The following is a 22,790-nucleotide window of genomic DNA, read 5'->3' on the forward strand; positions in this document are numbered from 1 at the left end:
TCTCATTTTATTTTGAAAGCTTTGGGCCGGAAGTTGCATTGCTTTGGCGTGGCTGGAAAGAAATAGACGCGCATTCAGCTAGTGGGGCGAACCTCTGCTATGGCTGAGGTAAGTGTTTTTGACTTATTTGATCTGAAAATACTGCGTTAGATTAATCTTTAATCGGATTTACACGTTTGGTGAGGTTTGTTGCTTTGGGTAATGATTAAAGCTTAGATTGCCATATTTTCTAGCGACGGTATTGGTCGTCAGCGCAAGCTAATATTTTTTAAGCTAACATTAGCCCATAACCGAAGCGGGTGTTGGTTTGAAGTGTAGTTTTTGACAATTTCCAACATTATAAATAGTTATTTTCATCATAGGGTCATAAAAAAGCCAGCTGTTACGATGACTGTTTGCTTTTAGGTTATGTAATGTAGTGTGTGTCTGGTTAACGTTGGATATTAGTACTGTTCGGATAAACAGAGTTTAGGTGTTGTTAGCTTACAACAGATGCTTGCTTTTCCAACCATTCTGCTCATTAAATTAATATGCATAAGAGTAAATTCTTTGTGTAGACCCACAGCTTACAGGACCTCCAGCAACCAGCTGTGTCCTCCAAGGTGTTCATCCAAAGAGACTACAGCTCAGGCACCATATGCAAGTTCCAGACCAAGTTCCCCTCAGAGCTTGAGTCAAGGGTATGTACAGAGTTAACCTCCATGCCATGGTTGTTTCCTCACTGCTTTAAGTTTATGTTTTTAAAACTGCTCCTGTGGTTTCAGATCGATAAGCAGCAGTTTGAGGAGACCATTCAGACGCTAAACAACCTGTATGCAGAAGCAGAAAAACTCGGGGGGAAGTCCTACCTGGAGGGCTGTCTGGCTTGCCTAACGGCCTACACCATCTTCCTCTGCATGGAAACACATTATGAAAAGGTAAAACAAAAAAAGGGTTCACATCAGAGTCTTATGTTATGGGTCACTGTACCTCAAATCATTGTGGAACTTCTGCTGAACCATAGCATATTTGGCTCAAAATTGTATGTTTCAAGGCATGACAATGTATATACATGTATATAGTGATTTCTGTGAGATTTTACCTTCATATATCAAATAGAACTATTTGAAAAACGTTCTGTCCACATTTCAATTTTTGAGGCATGAATATCTCAGAATATTATCTATTAAAATAATGAACCCAAGTTTTCATTCCCCCCTCCCCCCTCCAAAGGCCAACTGTCTTGGAGTAGTTTTATAATATAGGTTGTGTTTAAAATGTACTAAGAGGTTTAACAACTTCACAAGTACAGATGTAATTTTTCTTGTGCATGAAAATAAATTTAGCAACACAAATAAGAGGGCATTAATAGCTTGTCTCACGCGACTGGTTGTTGTGTCTACACGCACTGGGTAGTCCGATTAAAGACCCTGACCTTAAATGCCTCTAACCCAAACCTAACCCTGATAACTGCCTCTTAGTGTATTTTAAACTTAACCTGAATTAAATGACTTCTCTAGGGCAACGTGCACACTTACAGAGTGACTGTTAAAAAAAAAAGAAAAAAAAAAGATGGAATGACTCTTACATCGCCCTCTTTCTGTGCTCAGGTGTTAAAGAAGATTGCCAGATACATTAAGGACCAGAATGAGAAGATCTATGCTCCCAGAGGCTTGCTGCTGACTGACCCCATAGAGAGAGGCCTCCGAGTTGTATCCTTAATTCAGCTGCATGCTTACTAGAGCTAAGTTCTGTTATAACAACAGTCATCATGCCCCACAAACCACCAACCCTTGGTCTATTTATACCTATATACTCAAACAGCGTATTTCTGTCACTTTGTGAGCACCTCAGTTACACATTAAGTCAAATATAAATGTTTATTGACTTTATTGATTTCATTTTATATCTCTACAGTAGTTAAGTATGCTTTTGTTCTATAGACAAAGGTGGATTATCTTCAGTTACTCTACCCTTTTTTAAGAATCACGTGAGAATTGTAAGCTGGAGTCATGTGGCAGTGAATCTGGTTAAATTGTGTTGTATATTGAATGAATTGAGAAATGTTGGAAAAATAAATATAAGTAAAAGTAAAATCAGTGTCTACAACCTGTAGATTTTAATAAAAGTACTGATATTTGTGGCAGTTGTTTCAGAAACATTGCAAAAAGAAATCGGAGTATATTTTATGCATTTTTTTCCCCCCTCCTAAACACAGATTATTTTTGTTGATCACATAGCACTTTGTATTGGCCTTAACTTGTTCTCTTCAAGGTTGAAATTACCATCTTTGAAGACAGAAGTATTGGCTCTGGAAGATAAAAGAATCCATTCAGGTGCAGCTTTGATAAAGATTTGACTTCGCTCCACTGTGTTGTTCATTTCTATTGTTAAGGAAATCTTTATAATTCAACTGCATAATATAAAATAAGCCAAGACAACACTAGAAATGTGATTTACTTTCAGTTGTAACAGGGTTCTCTCTCTCCCTCTCTCTCTATTGCTCTACTCTGTAGGTTGAAGACTCCTTATCTTTCTGACAGCACATAATCAGAGTCCCGCTTCACCTAAATGTTGTATAGAATTTTGATCTGATCCTCTTTTTTTCCCCCCTGTTATTTATAAGTGCTCTACTTTCTGCCTAACCTTATATGTTTATAAATGTCTTCATGTCTTTTTATACTCATCATGACCTTAGTTGATAAAGACCAGTCTCTATGAATTGTGCCATTGTGTTAAATGCCATTTTTGATTATGGTAGTTTTGTGTGATTTGACTTGTGTGTTTTATAAAAGACAAAGTAAAAAAAAAAAACCCTCAAAAAACATTACTGCTGTAGAAACAGGTTGGGATGGAGTTGTTGGTATGGTTTGGGGTAGTTCTCCACACAATGTGTTTAGCCACATTACGGTTGTTGGCATTGATGATGCAGATGTTCTATCCGTGTATGAATGTCACCTTTTTTCTTGTGCTGGAGCAGATCATGTCTTTTTCACACTTGCATATTGGGATTTGTGAGCTGAAGTTGGGTGACTTCCAAGATGGAGCATGTTTACCTTTTTAATAAGATCACTTCAATAGTAACATGTCCTTCTCCTTCACTAAAATCTTCCTGAATCGTGCTCATCAGCCCTACATGTTTGTCAAACTTCCTGCAATGTTGCAAACAACATCCCCTTGTTCACAATCACCAAACAGTCCGTGATTGCTGTATATGGTGTTCGGACAACTGGTCTACTTTTCTTACAATTATTATGGTTTATCTAAATAAATAATAATTTCCTGAAAACTGTTGGGCTGCTGTTGATTAATTTCAGAGTACGCATTTATTACACATTTAGTTTTTTTCTTTTAAAAGAGAATGAGATGTGATATTTTGTGTTTGACACATTTCACTCACGATAAATATGAAAACTTTTATTTTGAAGTAGTCAGAGCGGAAGTCCCACTGCGTTGGTCTGACCCAAGTCAACGTTTGTTTCCGGAAGCCAAAGGATACTAGCTACCCTGCGACTTTTATTTGTAGGCGCTTTCCCTTGTTCGAGCTCTCCATCGTGCTGAAACTACAACAAATCAATACTGTACGCTTCAGCCTCAGCTGTAAGAGTATTCGATTTAATATTCACAGTTATTAACCATAGCTAGAAAGGCGGTTAACATTAGCACCACTCATGAATTAATGTTAAGCAAAGAAAGCTAGCTTTGGTTTAACTTTTAATTGCACATGTAAACACCGAAGATGCAGCTAGTTTTACGTGTTTGTTTGGCATTAGCAAACGCTTAATATTGCCTTGTTCAAGTTATGTTGCTGGCTAGCAGTGGTGATCACTGTCACTTTTCATTTTGATTTTTAATTAGGACGAGCGAGGAAGTTCACTTCACCCTGTTGTCAGCAGGACCCGACTTTCTTTCTCCGTCCACCCTGGCGTTCCCCTGTTTCGATGGAGTGTATCTCCCAAAACAAGAAAACAACTTCTTGCATCATGTCCTGGATGAGCTGGAAACATACCAACAGAAAAACAGCCACAACAGGTAAAGTTAAGAAAGATGGAGCAACCCGAGCAGTTTCATCACATGAAGTGATCACTTCCTTCTCGGTTATAGTGATTTATTAGTGAACGTGTTTAGTAAACATACACAGGTTAACACTGTGTAAACAAATGGCACATGTGTTGAAACTCCGGTTTCCTACATTCTAAAGAAAACGAATAGGATAGAAACAGACAGTCATGCCTGATTATCACTGTGCCTTTTGTTTCATTAAGGAGATAATAAACACAGGCACGGGAAATCAAAATATCAGATCAGAAATTAAAAAAAACAAACAATGTAGAATACTGGGTATCATATTCAGATTTTCTACCACGGAAGCCAGTTGTCTCGATTTGCTTGAACCTCAATTTTTTAATACATTTTTAAATTCTCTTTCTTTACTGAGCTACTGTAACCATTTTCACTCATGCACTTGAGCCTAGACACAAACACAAAGTGAGTTCAGAATCACTTACCCTAGCACTGGCAGTCAGGATGTGATCACACGAAGATGGTTAGCAGCCTGCTGAGTTAACGCAGAGTTTACCCTGTGTGTGCACATTTACTGATAACTGTACTGGCCACAAAAGGGCTGATTTTCCAAATCAAGATTAAACTATTAAACATGTAGCGCTTTGGTCAGTGAGACTGGGAAAAAGTTACTGTATTAATAAGTTTGGCCTATTTGAGGCCAAGAAAATAAGTGAGCAAAAATGCTGAATCTAAGTTAACAGACCTCAGAACAGAACTCTGTCATTAAAACATGGAAGAATCTGATGCATTAAAATCAAGTAGTTTAATAATTCAAGCTTAAAATTCAGTTTTTATTTTTTCAGCTGCAGCCTCAGTGTTGTCTGCCAATCTGAGAATAAATGATAAATATAAAAACAAAATTAAAACGTAGCTTAGTCTATTTGGTTATTTGAAATAAGGTCAAGTACTAATAGGTGCTCTGCTTTACAATCAGATATTGATGCTTATACAGAAATATAATTGTAGTTATAAAACAATAATTAATTATATCAATAAAAGTCAAGGAATAAAGTTACATATGGGAATCTGTATTCAGTACCGTTGTTCATCGGGGAAACCCAAAGTCATTAGAAAAACTTGAGATCCTCTTAGTGTCTGTGCACAGAAATCCGAGGGATCTTCCTGGAATGGTGACACTATTTTCTGGAGAACTGATTCTTTCCAAAAGATGTCAGCGTCTGCATGTCCAAACTGTCAAGTAGTGTTTCAATTTAGGGTCATGGGGTGAACTGGAGCTTTATCCACCTTCCACTGGGCGAGGTGCACTGTTGATGTATTGCCAGTCTAATACATTGGTCGTGCATAGAGACAGACAACTATTCAAACTTAAGGCCAATTTAGAACCATTCATTAACATAGCATGTATACCGTTAGGCTCTGGGTGAAAGCTTAAATACACCTATACAAACACAGAGAGAACATGCAGTGGGCATTTTTCCTGTCCTGTCGCCATGCTAGCCCCCCAATCCTGGTGTTTCCAAACAATCTGAGTCCATAGAATTTCCAAAACTCAATTTTAGTGCTCCTGAAATGCCAGAATAGTATGGGAGCTCAGCATAAAATCAGTTTTAGCCATTATTATGGGGTTGAACTTTGGTTCATAGAGGCAATATTTAAAAAAAGGCACTGCAGCTATGAGAAAAATGTCTAGTCATCATGAAAGCATTATTCTAAGTCCCCAAACTATAATGAGCCTGTTAATGGGTCTAATAAAAACTGTTTAACCAAATATTGAATTGCAAAGTTCTTTCAGATTTTTATGTTAACAGTTTACTTTGGAGTTTTCTGTGATTGTGTTTGAAATTTATGTTTTGTGTGTTTGTTTATAACACATCTTTAATGTGTACTGTGATCTTTAAGCCTAATCGCTCCAAGAACTATGTGAATAAAAATGCTGCTGTGTTTACTTGATCAAATAATGTCTGCTGCCTTGTGTGTCCCTGTCCAGTGTGCTGCTGTTTCCTCCCTTACCCAGCAGACTGCGATACCTGATTCACAAAATCATAGAAGACCTGCCAGAGCTCACCACCTTCTCAGTAGGGGAGAGCTGGTGCCGTAGGGTGGTGGTCTGCCCTTGTGAGCTCAGGTTTGTTGGCCAAACTTTGGTCTGTATGTCTTATGCATTTTTGAAAAAGACGTTTATTAACTTTAAGAAAAAATGTTTCTGTAGGAGTGAGGTAGAGGAAGACAGCGACTTGGAGAGCAACAGCAGCTTGTGTGAAGAGCCCCTAAGTATTAGGGAAGAGAGGGAACGCAATATCAAGCCTAAACCTTCAATCCCACCACGAAGCCGAGCACCTAAGAGGCCCGACAAGCCCCTCTACATGCCACGAGCCGCTCGAGAGAGGCTGTCGTTACGAAACTCACAAGGCTCCACAGCTGGCTCTGAGTCATTGAGTTCAGCTTGTGTTGATAGAAGCTCTGTCAACAGTTTGTCTGACTCTTGTACTTGTCCTGAATCTATAGAAAACACAAAGCACTCACTATCTAAACAGGAATCATTCCCCAGTGTAGCAGACAGAGTCCCTAAACTGTCTGCAGACAGTTCAGCAATGTGTCCTCATGAAGAAGAAAAGTTGGTGCTCAGGCTGGATGAAGATGAAGCTTCAGTCTTGGAACAGACTCAGTCCCAGTTTGCTGAACTGACTGTGGAGGAGGATGAGAAGGAGAAGGACGAGACTGCAAGTGTGTCACGCAGTCTCCAGACAGAAGACGCAAGCACAGACAAAGATGGTGTAACTGCAGAGGTCAGTTCTCACAGACTTAATTTCATGGTGTGGATGTATGCATACAGTCTTTTAGTGTTGCTGTACTTGCTGCCTTTTGGATTAATCTGTGCATTTCAGAAACTTAAATATAATGGTAACATTACATATATGTGTTTCTTATTTTAGATCAAGGCACATCTAAAAGAAGGAGTCTCTGTTGCCATTGAGCACATCCACAATGACTACTCTATGTATGAGAATGTTTCCATCGACTCAGACGACTTTCGCCACGTGATTGAGATCTATGACTTCCCGGTTATGTTCAAGACCGACGACCTTCTTGATGCTTTCTCAGAGTACAGGTGAGAGATGACACACCTGTTCACTGCTCTGTCCCTTTGTTTCCAGTCATATTTTATTTTACAATGTGGCCCACGTACGAGTGAAAGTTCTCTTTGTGATAGTGTAAAGGAGTTTAATGACACATTTAATCCCTCAGATATTTTAATATTAAAAAAAAGAAAGAAATATAATTTCAACAACACATCTCAGTTTTTCTGCATGATAAAGAAATGCTGCTTTGGGCAAAAAGTGTAAGAAATAAATACGTATGAATGTTACAGAAAAAGTTCTGTTAGGTGTGCAGACGGCCTTTTAATTCAAATGAAATGAAATGAAAATGATCATTTTTGTTACAGAATGTCCTCTTTTTAAAAAAAACAAAACAAAAACCCTTTGAACCTGCTACAAAACCCATAAATTTCCACAGTTGATAGTGAAAAAAACTGGAAATTTCTGTTATTCAATGGTTTGTCTATTAGTTATTTACTTTGGTGTAGTATGAATGGTCATGCATGAGGTCTTTATCAGTGGGAAAAGCTATAAAACATGTGAAAACACAGTTAAATGTCTAAAATTTACATCCTTCTTCCCATTTTCCAAAGCTGTCCAAGATTGCTAGGCCAGATTGGCTGATCCTGGCCCCCAGACCTTATGTTTGACACCCTTTGTCTAGAGTGTTCTGCTGTGAAACCATATATAACCATATATAATTCATTGTACACAACAAATCTGTCAATGCTTTCAACTGTCACCTTTAATATGAAACGTACATGAATGTATATATTCTAAAAATGTCACTAAAAACTGAACCATAATATGGTACAATTACACAGGTATATATTACTTTAGCTATCTCAGTTTTCGTTGAAACCATCTGATGTAAATCCAGAAAATATCTCACCCTCAACCGACTGATGTGGCCACAAAATTGCTTAAAGTGCTCTCTGTCTGCCTCAGTGATGGTGGAATGAAGATCAAGTGGGTGGACAACACACACGCTTTAGGGATTTTTTCCAGCGAGTCAGCAGGTGAGCGCTTTCACTGCACGATGAATGAGATGTTGGGTTTGAGGTTTAAAGCTTATGATGTGAATAAAAAAAGAAATGTGTCTTCTTACAGCACTCCATGCTCTCTCTATCTGCCACCCACTGCTAAAGGCGCGAGCACTGGCTGATGGGAGTAAAAAAGCTCAAGGCAAGGCCATCAGACGAGCAGGTGGGAGATCCATAGCAGCGATATATAATGTATAATATGGCGTTTTTGGTTTTTTTTTAACAATATGGTTGTTTATGTGCCTCCTTCCAGAGTTCATCCAGCCAGTGAAGGAACGTCCGAGGACAGACTGTGCTGTTGCTAGGCGGATGGTAACCAGAGCCTTGGGCATTCAGGGGCGAGGCAGAGTGCAGCGATATTGAGGAGTGCCAACATCCACTACAGGTGAGCGCGCTAATAACAGCGACAGGTTAGGTTTTAGGTTCCCGCAGCTCACATGTTGGAAATATTTTTATGACACAGAAGCACTTGTTACTTGTCAAGCATTTCATTTTATTGAAAACATAATGCTTTCCCACATTCATCCATGCATACAAAATAAAAACAGACAGCAACCAACAAGTATCCTTGAATTGCCACATTTAGAAAAACAAAATGTACAAAACCACGAAGAGGCATTTTCACATACATGTGTGGTTGTTACAGCACTTCCACAATGTAATCAAATTCCCTGATGGTAATAATTTAACACAACTCAGACACCGATAAAGAAAGGGAGAGGATGTGCAGAACAAGAAGATGAAAATGTGTGTGTGGTGTGAATAAATTAAAAATATTTTCAGAAATGTATGTGTCAAGTATGTGAAAGGCTCTTTGCAAGATGTTGGTACATTAAGTGCACGGAGGCTCTAATAGAAATTTTAAAATGAATCCTGTTTTCAGTTTGTTATAATGAATCCCTCTGAGAGCAGGAGTTACTTATCAGACATGCTGTATCCACAGATTGTAGCACATTGCTCTGCAGAGATAATCATAGTCATGTAATGTATTATTATTAAAACTGCTCACAGTTTTGAGTCAGTAATTCCTTTAACTATTTACTGTTGAGGCAAATGTCTCTCGGTTCAGCTGCGAGGCAACAGTACAGGCTGTAGCACCAGATTAAGCACAACACTATTTTCACCCGTTCAAACAGAGCTCAGTCCAAGAGTCGTGGTCTCTCATGTCGTGATTTTTCTTTGGTTTAAAATGTTCTCCCAAACACTGGAAACTTTTACGCAGGCGGCCCTCGTTGGCATGGGTTATTTAACGAGTTACCTGGCTACAATCCTCATGGCATCTCTCCTGGTAAATAAACATCAGATCAAATCTACACTGTACTAACACTTTTTGAACATCTGAATGCAGTTAATGGTTTAGTAAGCAAGCATTTCATTTTCCCATTGAGTCATTGTTTATTGTACCAGATGAGCCCAGAGCTCACAACAATCCAGCACTGCTCCAAGGAAGCACATCTGCCCAGGCCCCCCTCTAGTGGTTGTCAAATATTAGTCTGCACCCCCCCATCCACACCAATGTTGACCTGTCCTTCTCAGGTCTACCTGTGAGAAAGCTGGTTGGTAAGCAATCCAGGAAATGTTTCCTCCGTTTCTGAACTCAGTGTGCCACCTGTTAAGTCAGACAGGAAGAGGACAGTGAAGAGATTAGCAACAAAAGCCAAATGTTTTAGTTAAAGATCTCCTTGGCCTGTAAATGGTAAATGGCCTGTATTTATATAGCGCTTTACTAGTCCCTAAGGACCCCAAAGCGCTTTACATATCCAGTCATCCACCCATTCACACACACATTCACACACTGGTGATGGCAAGCTACATTGTAGCCACAGCTACCCTGGGGCGCACTGACAGAGGCGAGGCTGCCGGACACTGGCGCCACCGGGCCCTCTGACCAATTAAATCCTTATTAAACCCTTTATAAAGCTCCCGGGTAAACAGATGAATGTTAATTAAAGACAGTAACAATTGCTTTAAAATGGATAAAAGTGCACCATTTGTTCATGAACGGTGATGTAATGTGATGATAAAGTGATAGCACGGCTATAAAAAAAAATCCAGTTTGTGATTTTTTTTTTACACTAAATTAGTAAAACCTTTGTCTAAAGACAGACTTTGTCCTTTTGTTTTCTACAAAAAGGTCCAGCAGAGGTCTGCCCTCCTTTCACTTCCTTTCCTTTCTCTGAAGAGACTCAAAAGTGGCCATGTTTGAATCTGTGACCATGCTGAGTGATGACTGCTCACCCTCACTGATCAGCACAGCAGGCACAGTTAAGAAGAGGCCTGAGAGTTTAATGCCCATGCCGCCATCATCATCATCCATCCTGAATGATCTTTGAGCAGGAGCTGCTGTGCTGTATTTGAAGCTGACCTCTGACCTTTGTACATTACTACGGTGGTGCCTCTTTTTCACTGTTAGCCTGACTAATAATGCAGTTATCATAGTGATTTCAGATGGGAGGCTTATTTTGATTTTATTGCATGCTGACTCAGAACCTGAAATTTCTTTCAAGGGTGTTTGATTTCCAGGCAGGTTTTTTTTTTTTTTTGTTTCAGATTAATTGGAAGGATCCATGGATGGATGAATGTGTTTTTTTCCCCCCTGTTCTCACCCTGCTGATGCAGGTGATGAATTGGTTGTGTAATTCTACAGAAGTATTCATTCCTTTTTAACTTCATTTGAAGTATCTCAGGATTTGGTCAGAGAAGTACATTGTGTATAAGAGTAATGCAGATCCGCTAACAAACAGATTTAATAAATAAGATAAAACACTATTTGTTTTTTTTAATTCTAAGATTTTAAGTTTCCGTTTCTGTTTTAAAAAACGCTTTTTTTTAAAGTTGTATAATAATAGATTGTTACCTTTGTAATTAACACACAAATACTTAAAGTATAAAGTTCTTCACATTACAGGAAGCTTTGGTAAGGAGCTTTGAAACGTTCAGTGTTACCTGTTCCTCTAATGTTATGTTGGCTTGTTTTAATGCCATTTTTTGTCACTGATGTCTCATCAAACATCTCCTGTTTGTAAAATATCAAAATGTCATTGAGAAACTGTAAAAGTTTGTATTTAGTAAAGGTTCTACATAAAAAGGAGGCTTCCTCTGAAATCATCCTCTGTGCCTGTGAGTCAATTAAATCTAAATCTATTGAGTCGTTTCGGTGCTAAAGACGATTCTGCACAATTCTGTGAAAACAGGAAAACTACAAGTTTAATGTCATATTTTATATGACATAAGAAAAGTTTTTATTATGTAGACCTGTCCTGCACGATCCCAAAGTTAAAACTGCTGACTATGCTGCTGTGAACTGGGCACTTAAACATCACACAGATACAGTAGAACAGTTATTTTTATAAATGGTCAAATAAGGTTAGGAGAAGGGGAGTTAGCATTTAACGCTCAGACTATTCAGGTGCAGACTCTTTGTGGCTGAAAACCTCAGTATTAAACTGAGTTTGTTTAAATGTAGACCTTTCTAAAGTACAGTCCCAAGCACCACTATTTTTTTTTACTGAAGAATATTTCGTCTTTAATGCAGAGGGTAAAAAGATCCCTTTTACCTGTATGACAGTTATATGTCCACATCCGATGCCCATCGTATCGGGAGCGGCACTTCATTATGTTGTTAGTGTAATCTGATTCCGCGACCTCATGGTTTGGGTTAATTACAACCTGGAAGAAGGAAAAACAATGGTTGTTAAAGCATTTCTCTTGACACATTTCAAGTCTTTAATTAGTTTTTATGAGAACCAAATAACACAAGTGTAAAGACCAGCAATAGAATAAGATGATAATAGAATGACTGATAATGCACAAAAGAGACTGAAAGAGTTCATCCTTCATCTTAGATACTATCAATCTATGCTGGGCTAAATTTGTTCTAATATAAAAGTTTGACTTTAACCAACTCCTGCTCATTTGGTTTAGAACCGCAATCAGAGGCTCCTTGGGCTTACAGCCAGAAACAGGCAGATGCAGAGCTGTGGAAACTGTTCGTGCCTGTTTGATCTAGCAGACTCTGCTGGCTGGAGATGAGACATCTTTCCAGCAGCAGATGTGCCGTGTGGACTACAACCAGACAGCCACAGCAGACGTTTTACCTGCAAGATGTAGTCGCCGGGCTTCACGTCTGTGATGTCGATCCACTGGCAGTCAATGTCATGCCTGTAGGTATCCCAGCAGCCAACAGTGATGCCCTGTGCGCCGAAATTTGCACACTCGTACCTCTTTTGAATTCCTGGATTAGGAAAAGGTTACAAATTTTGTGATGAGGTCACGCTTATGCAGCCCAGTAAGCTCATTTCTTTCATTAATTAAAAAACATACAATAGATTACTAATATTATTGTATTTGAATGAATAATTTGCTAATATAAGGAGTGTCTGTATTTACCCTCATCACAATAGGTGTCTTCAAGACAGAAGCTGGCCTTGTGGCCCTCTGCCACTTTAGTGCCGTTCAGACTCATCAAGTCATAGTGGGTGAAAACTTCCATACTGTGGTAATGCCTTGATTATAAAAAAAAAAAAATCATTTCACACTAATATAAATGTTTGTAACATTTACACTTTTATCTAGTAGCTTTCCTGTCAGATAAGTTTGGCGTCCTCTGAATTTTTACAGGAAAAAGCAAAAAGTTTTCCGTTTGCACATATCTGTTCCAGATGCGTCACCTGTGACAGTCGTGCCAGACCCACGACTGAGGTGATGCCCGCGGTCTGAAGTCTGACTGGCCATTGTTGTGGATCTGGGAGGAGAAGCGAAGAAGGCGGCGGTAGGAGCTAGGGTCAGCTTTGTCAGCACTGCCGGACAGACAACGCTCTTCATGGGCACACTGCAGAGCATACATGGGTCTGTCCTCCAGATATGTGGTCTGCTCCACAACCTGAGCGTTCAGGACCAAGTCAGGGGCCGCTGCGAGCAACAAGGAATCGTGCTGATTTAGAGCATGAGGGTGCACAGAAACTTACACTGAAACTTTTATTACATTTATATTGAACAGCTACAAAACTACAAGTGCTTCATTCTTTTTAAGTGACCCAGTCACAACCCTCAGTCAGCATGTATTATACCAATGTCCTCAAACTATTTTTCAATTTCCACAATAAATACTTTAGAAACATAGCTTCTAACCCATGTAAGGTTCTAAATATATATGTTATGGTTTTCTGCAATTTCTTACTCATTGTACAAGAGACCCCAGCAGCAAAGCGTCCACCTCCTTTGGGACAGACAACATGTTTCCCGTGATGCAGGCACTGCTCCAGAGTCAGCTCAGTTCCTGAACACCTCACCCCGCTCATCACCACAGCATCAGCTGATGAGTCTCCTTGCCAGTACCATGTTTCCTGTTATAAGAGAAGCACAGGAAACACATTATACACTACACAGCATCAAGACTGATGCAAAGCTTGATACCCCTGTGTTACTGTTAAAAAGTTCAAAAACAGAGCTTGGCTATAACAAAACTCTCCAGCAACATATCTACTACAGTCCTGTATGTTTGTTTAATCTATACAAAACTTACTGCTGCTAAGCTATGCATATACAGCTAGGCTCACTTCTTTCTGTTAGCTGCAATCAAACAGATCAGCCTCCTCAAAGTGGTGTGGAAACAACATAATCTTATTTGTCCTCCTGTATTTAATTTTCAGACTTGCCATACCAGGTGTCCCACAAGCCAAATGTAGTCTAATCAAAGTATCTAGTACCCACACAGGGAGAGATGCTCTCTTATCCTCTCACGCCTGACTCAGCCTTATTACAACATTTTGCAGACCACAGGGAAAACCTTCTGTTAGGAAAACTCATACTTTCCATCATCTACCCAGGAAGTGGAGGAGTCATGAGAAGTAAATTAAGCTGAGGGATATGGATGTGGGAGTATTTGCTGGTGGGCTGAGGAGAAGGACAGACATAAAGCTGTATAGCTGTAAGCTCAGTGTCATTCTTTCCATCTGGTGGTGGGGTTTGCCTGGAGAAGCAGTTAAAAGTCAGACAGGAAAGAGGCTCTAGAGGGCCAGAGGTCCTGCTCTGTGATAGCAAAGAGTTAGTCATCTATTACTCTTAACACGATAACCCTTACGTAATGATAACTTACAGCTTTCGGTAATAAAGGGGACATGTTATTATAATGCCTGGACTGGACTAGATGACTTGGCATAGATAGGCACACTTTAGTCAGATAGCCCCCCTGCTGCTATAAATGCACCTCCCCATGATTCACACATATACTTTCCAGAAGATTTTAAACCACAAATGCAAAATGCTTTTAAACAGAAAAATAAAAAACCTAAGAGAGGTCTTAACACATCTCTCACATCATATTGTAAAGGGAGTTTGGGGTCTTCTTTAAAAATCAGGAAGGAAACGTAAGCAGGACAAGAGTAACGCTAGGAAGTAATGCCAGGGGCTTTACTGGTGGAGCGTCCACTAAACTTCAAACAAAATAAATCAAGCTCCTTCTCACCGCTTCCCTGCCCTCCTGTGCTCACTGTGTGCATTTGATGTTTGTAAGGAAGTGATGTCTTTCTTTTGCCCTCAGGGATCAATAAAGCTCAAGCTTATTAAAGTGAGAGTTAATGGTATTCACTGACTTTGAGCATGCTGAAAGTCTGTGCTGCAAAGATAAGCTCATTTTAAAAACGATTGGATGTAAGAGGGCTTAAAGGAAAACCTTACCTGAAAAGCATTGCTGGCAAAGCCCAAGCCCAGCTGTCTGCACACTACCATGGCCTCCATAGTCCCCCAGCTGTCACTGCACACCGTGCCCCACACCAAAGAGCCATTTCTCTCCCCCAGGACCTCCACACGGCCCTCATATGGGTTACGGCCGCCACTTAACCGAAGCTGAGGGAAGGGATATATACATTTAGGCATCTCCTGAACTGTTACACACACACAGTTTTTTGTTCTATATGGTAGACAGAGTTTACTCACTCTATTGTGGAAGCCCATGGCAGGAACATTACATTTGACTGCTGCATCTTCCTCATGGCTGCAGCCCAAAGAGTTAGGGTTGAAGTAGCACTCGGTCAGAGACTTTTCGAAACCGGAGCACTCCACCTCGTTCATGTGGACCGGTCCAATGCCTACAGGTACACATTAGGCACATTAACAAAGAGTACTGCTGTCATAAACTCCCTGCTGAGGTATTCATATTGTGTACATTACAGAGGAGAAAAGCTAGTTTCAGATTACTGGACAAAAGACGTGATCAATTTGGGTCACACAATGGTTTTTACAACCCTGTTTCCAAAAACGTTTGGATGAATTTACTGAAAATAGTAGATTATTGGATTTTGATCGTATTTTGAAAAATATAATTTTGTATTGAAATGGATTCCAGGAAAATATTTAGTTTTTGTTGTACCTGTCCCAACCTTTTAGTGACATGCTGTGCAATGTAAAACAAAACAGACAAAGAAACAAAACAACTCTTGGGAAATCACGACTAATGATGTTAATTAGCAACATGACTAAAATAAGTCCCCGGTCTGTGAAAGACCGCAGGACTTAGTATCATTAAAAAGCACTCTGGGGAGATGTCTGTTTGTATGGGGCAAGGCCAAAAACCAATATTAAATGTCTGTGTTCTTTGGACCGTTAACATTAAAAACAGACCCAGTTTTATAGTGGGAATTTGGAATTTCCGAAAGACAATGTGAGCAAATCCAGTGTTTAGATGGCACTTCAAATGCAAGTTTAAATTCTACCAGGCAAGGAAAGAACTTGAAAAAGATTCAGAATCGCATTTGCTTTGTCTGAGTCCAAGCTCATTTAAAATGGACTGAGATCAAGTGGAAAACTGTCCTGTGGGCAAACTAAAAACAACTGAAAAAGGAAAGGCCACCATCTGTAATGGTCTTGTGACACCTTACTGCACTTACTGTGAAGGCTCCATTAATGCTAAACAACACTTATAGATTATGGAGCAATGTTTGCTGACATTCGCATCTTTTTCAGAGAAGTTCTTCAATATTTTAGCAAGACAATGAAGATGTATTATTACATGTCCCTACAGAAAGAGTCCAGGTGCTAAATTTCAGTTTAGACATGTAACCTGATGGAAACGATAAAGGAGGCCTGAACTTGTTCAAACCTGTGATGCAACACAGCGATAAACATGCCTCTATTCTGTTTTTTTAAATTTACATTTTGCTGCTAATTTAAAATAATAATTTTTTTTAATAAAGCAATAAAATTCTCAAGTGAAACAGTTGACATGTTTTCTTTGCACTTCTTCAGTTTAAATCTATGGTTCGAATTGCATTCTGCTTTAAACGGCATCCTAACTTTTTGGGAACTAGAGCCGCAGGAAACACAAGCTTTTACTGCCAACTACTACAGACTAAAACAGCAGCTGTCTTACCTACCAGAGTGTTTTGTCTGTCCAAAGATATGTACTTATACTGCAAAGGAAACAAGCAGTCGCCTATGTCAAATGAAAATGAGACACGTAAGGCCTGTAAAAAATACAAATTCTCTCTCCACGTGGCACAGTTTCCACAATAACATGTGAGTGCTAACTTTATGCTGCTACTCTTCCCGTGAGATTGAGCAGGAATGTGATATAAGCTTGCAAAATAGTGACGGGGCGCCAATAGAGAGGTATAATTTAGTGGAACAGCAGGAACACAGTGCCATTGTAATCATGCAGCCAATATTAAGGTTTGACAAATGACTATAATCCGTGAAATCTATTTTATAATAACATGCATTTAAAAAATTACAAAATAGGATACATTTAGAAATTATTAAGCCCATCAATGCATAACACAAAACTGCTACACAAAGAGCGAAATCCTCTACCAGCTGAAAAAAGTAAATATGACATCCAGAAATTCTTCTTTTCATCCACTTCCCTCAATAGAGTAGAACAAATCCGGAAATCTACCAACATGCTTGTTTAGTCCACTTTGTTGACTTCTGAAAACAAACACAACAAGGTATTTCAAGAGTGTGTGGTGCCATCTTTGGATCCAGTGGTCAGCTCATAAAAAAACGAAAGAAAAAAAACGATCCCTCACATAACCTCGTATTTTCTCCAACAAAGAATTCCTTTTCTGTAACCCATAAAAGCTGTTCTCTGTACTGGAACATTTTGTGCACGTTTCTGTTTTGCTATGAGAATCAGGCAGAGAAAAAGGCAACTGTTCCAGTGAACATGTGATTCTCATAAGGCTGTGGTATATTTCATTTCACAGAATCAGGTCTTGGGTCAATGTATAAACATGAATGTGCTGCTCGATACATTCCCTAATGCCTTGATGTGCTGACTTAAGGTCTAGACTGACTGAGGTGAGAAAAAAAACAGACTGATCAGATTTAAGGTGGAAGGTCTCCAGTCCCGAGTCCCACACCTTTCATTTTCACAGCTGGGAATGAGGTCTGGTCAGGCTGTATTTGGGCTCTTGCTGAGTAAAACAATTTAAAAAGAAAATAATTCTATACCTACAACTATAGTTGTGTACCACTATATGCATCAATAATATGCTAGTGACAAATCTGTGAGTACCTTGTCCCATTCGGGCGCCAGTCAGGGCCTCTTTGGCGCTGCCGAACCCCAGCTCTCGACACACCACGGTGGCAGTGCGAATGTTCCAGTTGTCGTCACACACTGTTCCCCACTCTCCATTCTTCAGGACTTCCACTCGCCCCTCACCTATCATGGCACCACCCCTTAGACGTACTAGGGGTTGCTATGGAAACAGTACAATAAAAAAGCTAAAATTAGTGGATATCTTACAGAGAATGACCTTAAGGATTATAATTGTTATTACATTTTGGAAGAAAACTAGAACAGTTTAATGGATGATTGGATGAATTCATTTATTTATTTTTTTAGCTTGAAAACACTAAGAGTGAGCCTGAAAAGTTTACAAAACTAGACCTTCTTAATGATCTCAGCATCCAGTGAAGCAACACGATGGTTGATTGGCTATTAATACCCAGTAAATGTTGTAATCCATTACTGGACTTCTATGTGAATACTGAACTATGTAGACAAACAAGAAATGTTTGTGCGTCTTATAATGCAGTGTAAACATGCAGCAGTATGCTCTATTTGTAAAGCAAACAGACTCTAAATTGAGCTTTCATGTCTCTCTTTTAAGATAAGTGAGTAACTGTGGCTAATCTAGAAGAAATACAAACATTTGCATTATGACAAATTTCAACTACAGACAGAGACATGTGACAACATAAACAAAACCTAAGTAAAGTTTATGATTTTTGTCCTGCAAAGAAGTCTTCCAGAAGCGATTAACCTTCAAAAAATATGAAGCTGATGTGATTAAAGGTTAGGCTTTCAAACCTAAGAACACTGTACCATCTACAAAGCATGGTGGTGGTAGCCTCATCTCTCTGGGAATGTATTAGACTACCTCCAACAACAGCTAGATGGCTAAAAAAGTGGGCGCTCCAACAGGACAATGAGCCCAAACACACATCAAAACTCGTTTTGGATTGGACAAAACAAGCTAACATTAATAGCCAAGACATTCATGTCCATAACGAGGTGTAGTTATGGTGTAGTTATTTAATTATGTATGGTAGTTATGTGGTGACGTGTATATAAGAAATACTCCATGTACTACTACTTAGTCTAAGAAAACCAACTAAACACTACCCTTTTTTATGCCACATGATGTCCCACAGACAAATCTTTTCTCTTCGTAGAGTTTATAATAGACAGTGTCATGAACGTAGATCAGTATAAAGATGTCTTTCCTTTTACAATCCAACCAAGGCCAATTTTTGTACCTTGTTAAAAAAGCAAGTAATGTAATATGCACCATACACACATCAAGAATGAATGTTGACTTTTGAAACTAAGACTTTGTATAGTGTGTTTAATCTGACTAACCTCCACCCTGTAGGCTTTTCTGAACCCGATGCTGACGCTAGGAGCAAAGACCCGTCCAGGCACACAGCTGACCACTACAGGCATGCCCTTTCCACAGGTGCTGTTGCCTTTCTTCTCTATCTCTCGGCCCAGTTTACAATCAGAAAGGTCAGCCTCGTTGCCTGTGCAGTTGATAGAGAAGCCCCAGTAGTTCTTCTTTCGACGGCTGGCCAGCAATCTGAGAAAGAATCATAAAGTAAAACAAACTATTACAACATATAATGTCAAATTTTGGGTAATTTTGCATGATTTACGAACCATCTTAGAAAACACTTCATATTTATTCCTCTCTTTGGTTGAAGAATGACACATGCCAACATTTTTCCAACCACTGGTATTAGTTGATGCCAAAAGTAGCAGATTTGTAACTTTCCAGGGAAAGGAACGTCATTATTGTTATGGTCCTGGGTCTTGGACTCAGCTTTTGAGGTTGCTCTGGACTCTTTGATTGTTGTATTCTTTTAGTGCATCTGACTTTGTTGTTTATAGTTCTTAATTTACGGTTTGTTGTTTGTTCTCCTACATGTCCAGTCGTCACTGTCTCATCTCTGTGCCCTGTCCTCTTTTCCCCAGTATTTGTTTACCTCCAATTTCCAGTCATGTTCCCATGTTTTTCTCTGTGTTTCATCCTTGGTCTTCCCAGTCCGTCATATCTCCTTAATATCCGTTCCAGTGTCAAGTTCACGTGTCTTAGTCTGAGTCTGTGTGTGAGTGTTACTTGCTGCTTTGCTTTGATAATCTCTTGTCTCGTGTGTTTGATGTTTGGTTCAGCTTCTCCTGTCTCGTTAGTTTTGCTTTTGTTGAGCTGTGTTCCCATTTGTCTCCACTCCTGTAATCACCCTCCCGTGTATTTGCTGTCTGCATCGCCCTCTGCTCGTTGTCGTGTTCTCCCTTATTGTGGGTGTTACTTTTGTCTGTTTGTTAGTTTAGCTTCTGTTCAGTTTGTAGTTAGCCTGCTTGTTTGTTCCACGTTCCGGTGTTGTTCTGCTTTTGTTTTTCAGTTCAAACCTCTGTTTGCCAAGTCCTTCATTACAGGTCCACTCCCTGCCTTTAGTAGACCCCAGACTATGGGATAATTATAGTCAATATTTATATTTATATTCACTACTATTGCTGTGTTCTGTCATACTGCTTAAAAGCTTAAAGTTGGATTGGGAGAACTATATAGTCACACATCACTTCTTTCATATTAAAAGACAAATAAAAGATTTCACCATTCTTTCTTACACATTACTAAAATCATAAGCAGCTGTTTTGGGGAATGGACATTTTTATTTTTTAGTGAGAGGAATTCAGCAGTCTTCTCCTTTTTGCTGTGAAGCACAATGGGAGTATTGTGAAAATACCTTAACATTCCTATGACCCCAAACTTGAATGGAGGTAATCAACTAGGGGTCACTGAAGAAGCCAACAAGAGTGGACCCTGAAGCAGCATACCATGTAGTGAAACCAGCAGGAGCTTTATTTACAACCTTTTAGTCCTTAAACCTTGTTTAGAAGTTTAAATTTAAATTCAAGTTGGTATGAACATGAGGGCAATACACAGCCTTTTAAAGTGATGCCAAATTTAGATTGAGAGAGTGAATCATGTGAAACCACAGCAGAATCACATGTTTTACAACCACATCAGCTTTATCATCTCAAGTAATAAACAAAGTTAAACGCTGGTTTCATTTTCCATATATTTCCTTTGGTTGAAATGCATTACTATCAAATTAAATGATCATGATTTTCTTTGAATGAACGCCACCTTCTTTGCTTTGATCTTACCAGATCATTGATATCCTTACCCAGAAACATCAATGAGAAAATCCAGTTGCAGACCGGCTCGGCAGTACTTGTAAATATATTCTTGTGTCTTTCAGGTCTCGATTTCACAGATTTTTTGGCTTTAGATGCCAGCACACAGACTGGGAGAGAGATTTGCTCTTGTGATTGCTTTCTCATGTGCAGCAGCTACAAAACATCTGTATTCCTTTGTGTCAGACTGCATGTTGCCTGTGACACTTGAAAAGCTTTGTGATAAAACCACTGAGGCGGAAAAGATAGAGCCAGAAGAGCCACTGTTTCATAATGTACTGCACTCATCCTGCATATGCCAAAGCTTCTTCTGGTGGTGTTTGGCTTCTTGTCAGGAATCTACAGGCCCGAGTGTGTTTACTCTGATAGAAAATGGATGAAGGCGTGAGTGACGGCCACAGTAAACAAACCTGGTTATTATGTAACGTTTCATAACATCAGGCTAAACATTCTTAAGTAAACTAGGCAGTAATAAAGTTTTATGTTTCCTGCCAGAAAATAATATGATATAGTTTATAAATGGATTGTTCAGCCTATAAGAATGTCTGGTTTGATGTTTTACACCAGTGTGAAATTGAAAGGATTCATATGTAGCGCCGCAATAACCTGCGCTGTATTTAGCCAGACTAAATGTTAAATGTTTAACTCAAGTCTAGTTTTTTCATTACATCTAGTTGAAATTGTTTAAACCCTAATGCTGACCCCAGCAACATTACTCACTTGTAGGGTCTGGTATTGAAGCGTTTCTCCCCAGGGAAGCCCTGCATGCCACAGATGACCCTGCTATTCATCTGGTTCCAATCCTCATTGCAAATCTGCCTCCACTTGCCTCCGTCTTTTACCTCCAGAAATCCCTCAGTAATGGGAATCCTTTTTCTGTGAGAATATGTGGCCCTGATTCTCACCTCTTCCACCTGTACCGTCAAGCCCTGACAAACAGAACAGAGATAATGTTTCATGGTCTCCTGTATATAACACATGTAAAAACACAGAGTATTATACTTTTAGTCCAATGGAAAAAAATGACCTCTGACTACAGTATGACTTTTTATTCAATTGAATATTGCAAGTTTTCCAGAATTTCTAATAAATTTGCAACAGATGGCTGTGGTCTATTGTAGATGGATAGGGGTGGGCAATTACTTTTCTCAATAGGCCACAAAAAACAAATACAAAACAAAACAAGAAAGAGCAGATGTAACAATTAGGCTCTAATTGTGGCCCCTTGGGAACACTAATTGCCCAGACTTGGATTCGCACATATTGGCAAGCTTAGCTTATATTTTCTATTTATTATATAAAGTTCCCATCAACTTGCGTAATGATATTTTTGCATAAGCCTCTTCACCACCCCACCATCAAGAGTGAATTCTGTTTCACTGACACACAGACAATGAGGAGAAAAACTAGTGTCTCTGCAAATGCACCATAATGTTAAGGTCTAAGTTAAACTCAGACCAACAGATGGCTTTAACTCTGTCTGCTTATGGGTCTAGAAGTGGAGTCAAGTCCCCCCTTGACAGGAGAAATGCATCAGGTATTAGCAGTTATTCAAAACATCACAAGGCTCTGAGATCACTGTCTGTCAACAGAATGACTTGTGTGAGGCACACACTTCAATTCATAGTTTTGTCAAAACTGGCAAACAGTGTTTGGATTTCCTCAGAAAAAGCGCTGAAAGGGAATAGTTCATACGTGACAAGCTGCTGGGTATTTTATCAATGTCACTATTCTCTGTCAGGAGCAAAGATGAAACAGGCAGAGCACAAAGGGATACATACAAGTCTTTTCCCTTTGGCCAAATCTGGAAGGAATGTAGGTCACATGTATTTTTAAAAGACCTCACATCTCATATTTCATAAGATATGAACATACTTGCGTGCGATACAAAGCAAGTATGACTGCAGAAGTATCAGAAAATGGGAAGCAGTGAAACAAAAA

At 39.3% G+C, this 22,790-nt stretch overlaps 3 protein-coding genes across 3 annotated transcripts in view; 2 read left to right on the forward strand and 1 right to left on the reverse strand.

The window, feature by feature from the left end:
• On the forward strand, nucleotides 1-3,268 carry LOC147330206 (golgin subfamily A member 7-like). Its single transcript, XM_086291822.1, has 6 exons — nucleotides 1-108; nucleotides 558-680; nucleotides 765-917; nucleotides 1,590-1,691; nucleotides 2,254-2,315; nucleotides 2,496-3,268. The coding sequence occupies exons 1-5, from the start codon at nucleotides 100-102 to the stop codon at nucleotides 2,299-2,301; spliced, it is 435 nt and encodes a 144-aa protein (XP_086147948.1). The 5' UTR covers nucleotides 1-99; the 3' UTR covers nucleotides 2,302-2,315; nucleotides 2,496-3,268.
• On the forward strand, nucleotides 3,065-11,255 carry r3hcc1 (R3H domain and coiled-coil containing 1). The gene is made up of 9 exons (XM_086292468.1): nucleotides 3,065-3,117; nucleotides 3,838-4,011; nucleotides 5,993-6,130; nucleotides 6,215-6,791; nucleotides 6,939-7,114; nucleotides 8,052-8,122; nucleotides 8,214-8,309; nucleotides 8,400-8,531; nucleotides 10,281-11,255. The coding sequence occupies exons 1-8, from the start codon at nucleotides 3,065-3,067 to the stop codon at nucleotides 8,507-8,509; spliced, it is 1,395 nt and encodes a 464-aa protein (XP_086148594.1). The 3' UTR covers nucleotides 8,510-8,531; nucleotides 10,281-11,255.
• The window catches only part of loxl2a (lysyl oxidase-like 2a), a 25,363-nt gene continuing 11,169 nt past the window's right edge, over nucleotides 8,597-22,790 (reverse strand). Inside the window, exons 4-14 of the mRNA XM_086291820.1 lie at nucleotides 21,570-21,778; nucleotides 19,011-19,227; nucleotides 17,661-17,844; nucleotides 15,083-15,234; nucleotides 14,825-14,992; nucleotides 13,326-13,491; nucleotides 12,817-13,057; nucleotides 12,536-12,651; nucleotides 12,244-12,380; nucleotides 11,704-11,815; nucleotides 8,597-9,755 (exon numbers count right to left, since the gene is read on the reverse strand). Of these exons, the coding sequence (XP_086147946.1) occupies nucleotides 9,685-9,755; nucleotides 11,704-11,815; nucleotides 12,244-12,380; nucleotides 12,536-12,651; nucleotides 12,817-13,057; nucleotides 13,326-13,491; nucleotides 14,825-14,992; nucleotides 15,083-15,234; nucleotides 17,661-17,844; nucleotides 19,011-19,227; nucleotides 21,570-21,778 (1,773 nt within the window). The 3' untranslated portion in view covers nucleotides 8,597-9,684. The remainder of the gene's footprint in view (nucleotides 9,756-11,703; nucleotides 11,816-12,243; nucleotides 12,381-12,535; nucleotides 12,652-12,816; nucleotides 13,058-13,325; nucleotides 13,492-14,824; nucleotides 14,993-15,082; nucleotides 15,235-17,660; nucleotides 17,845-19,010; nucleotides 19,228-21,569; nucleotides 21,779-22,790) is intronic.

The sequence above is a fragment of the Aulonocara sp. 'chitande type north' Nkhata Bay genome, linkage group LG5, assembly GCF_057382095.1.
Source record: "Aulonocara sp. 'chitande type north' Nkhata Bay isolate Kocher_YH1m ecotype deep benthic linkage group LG5, A_spYH_male_GT1.1, whole genome shotgun sequence".
NCBI lineage: Eukaryota > Metazoa > Chordata > Actinopteri > Cichliformes > Cichlidae > Aulonocara > Aulonocara sp. 'chitande type north' Nkhata Bay.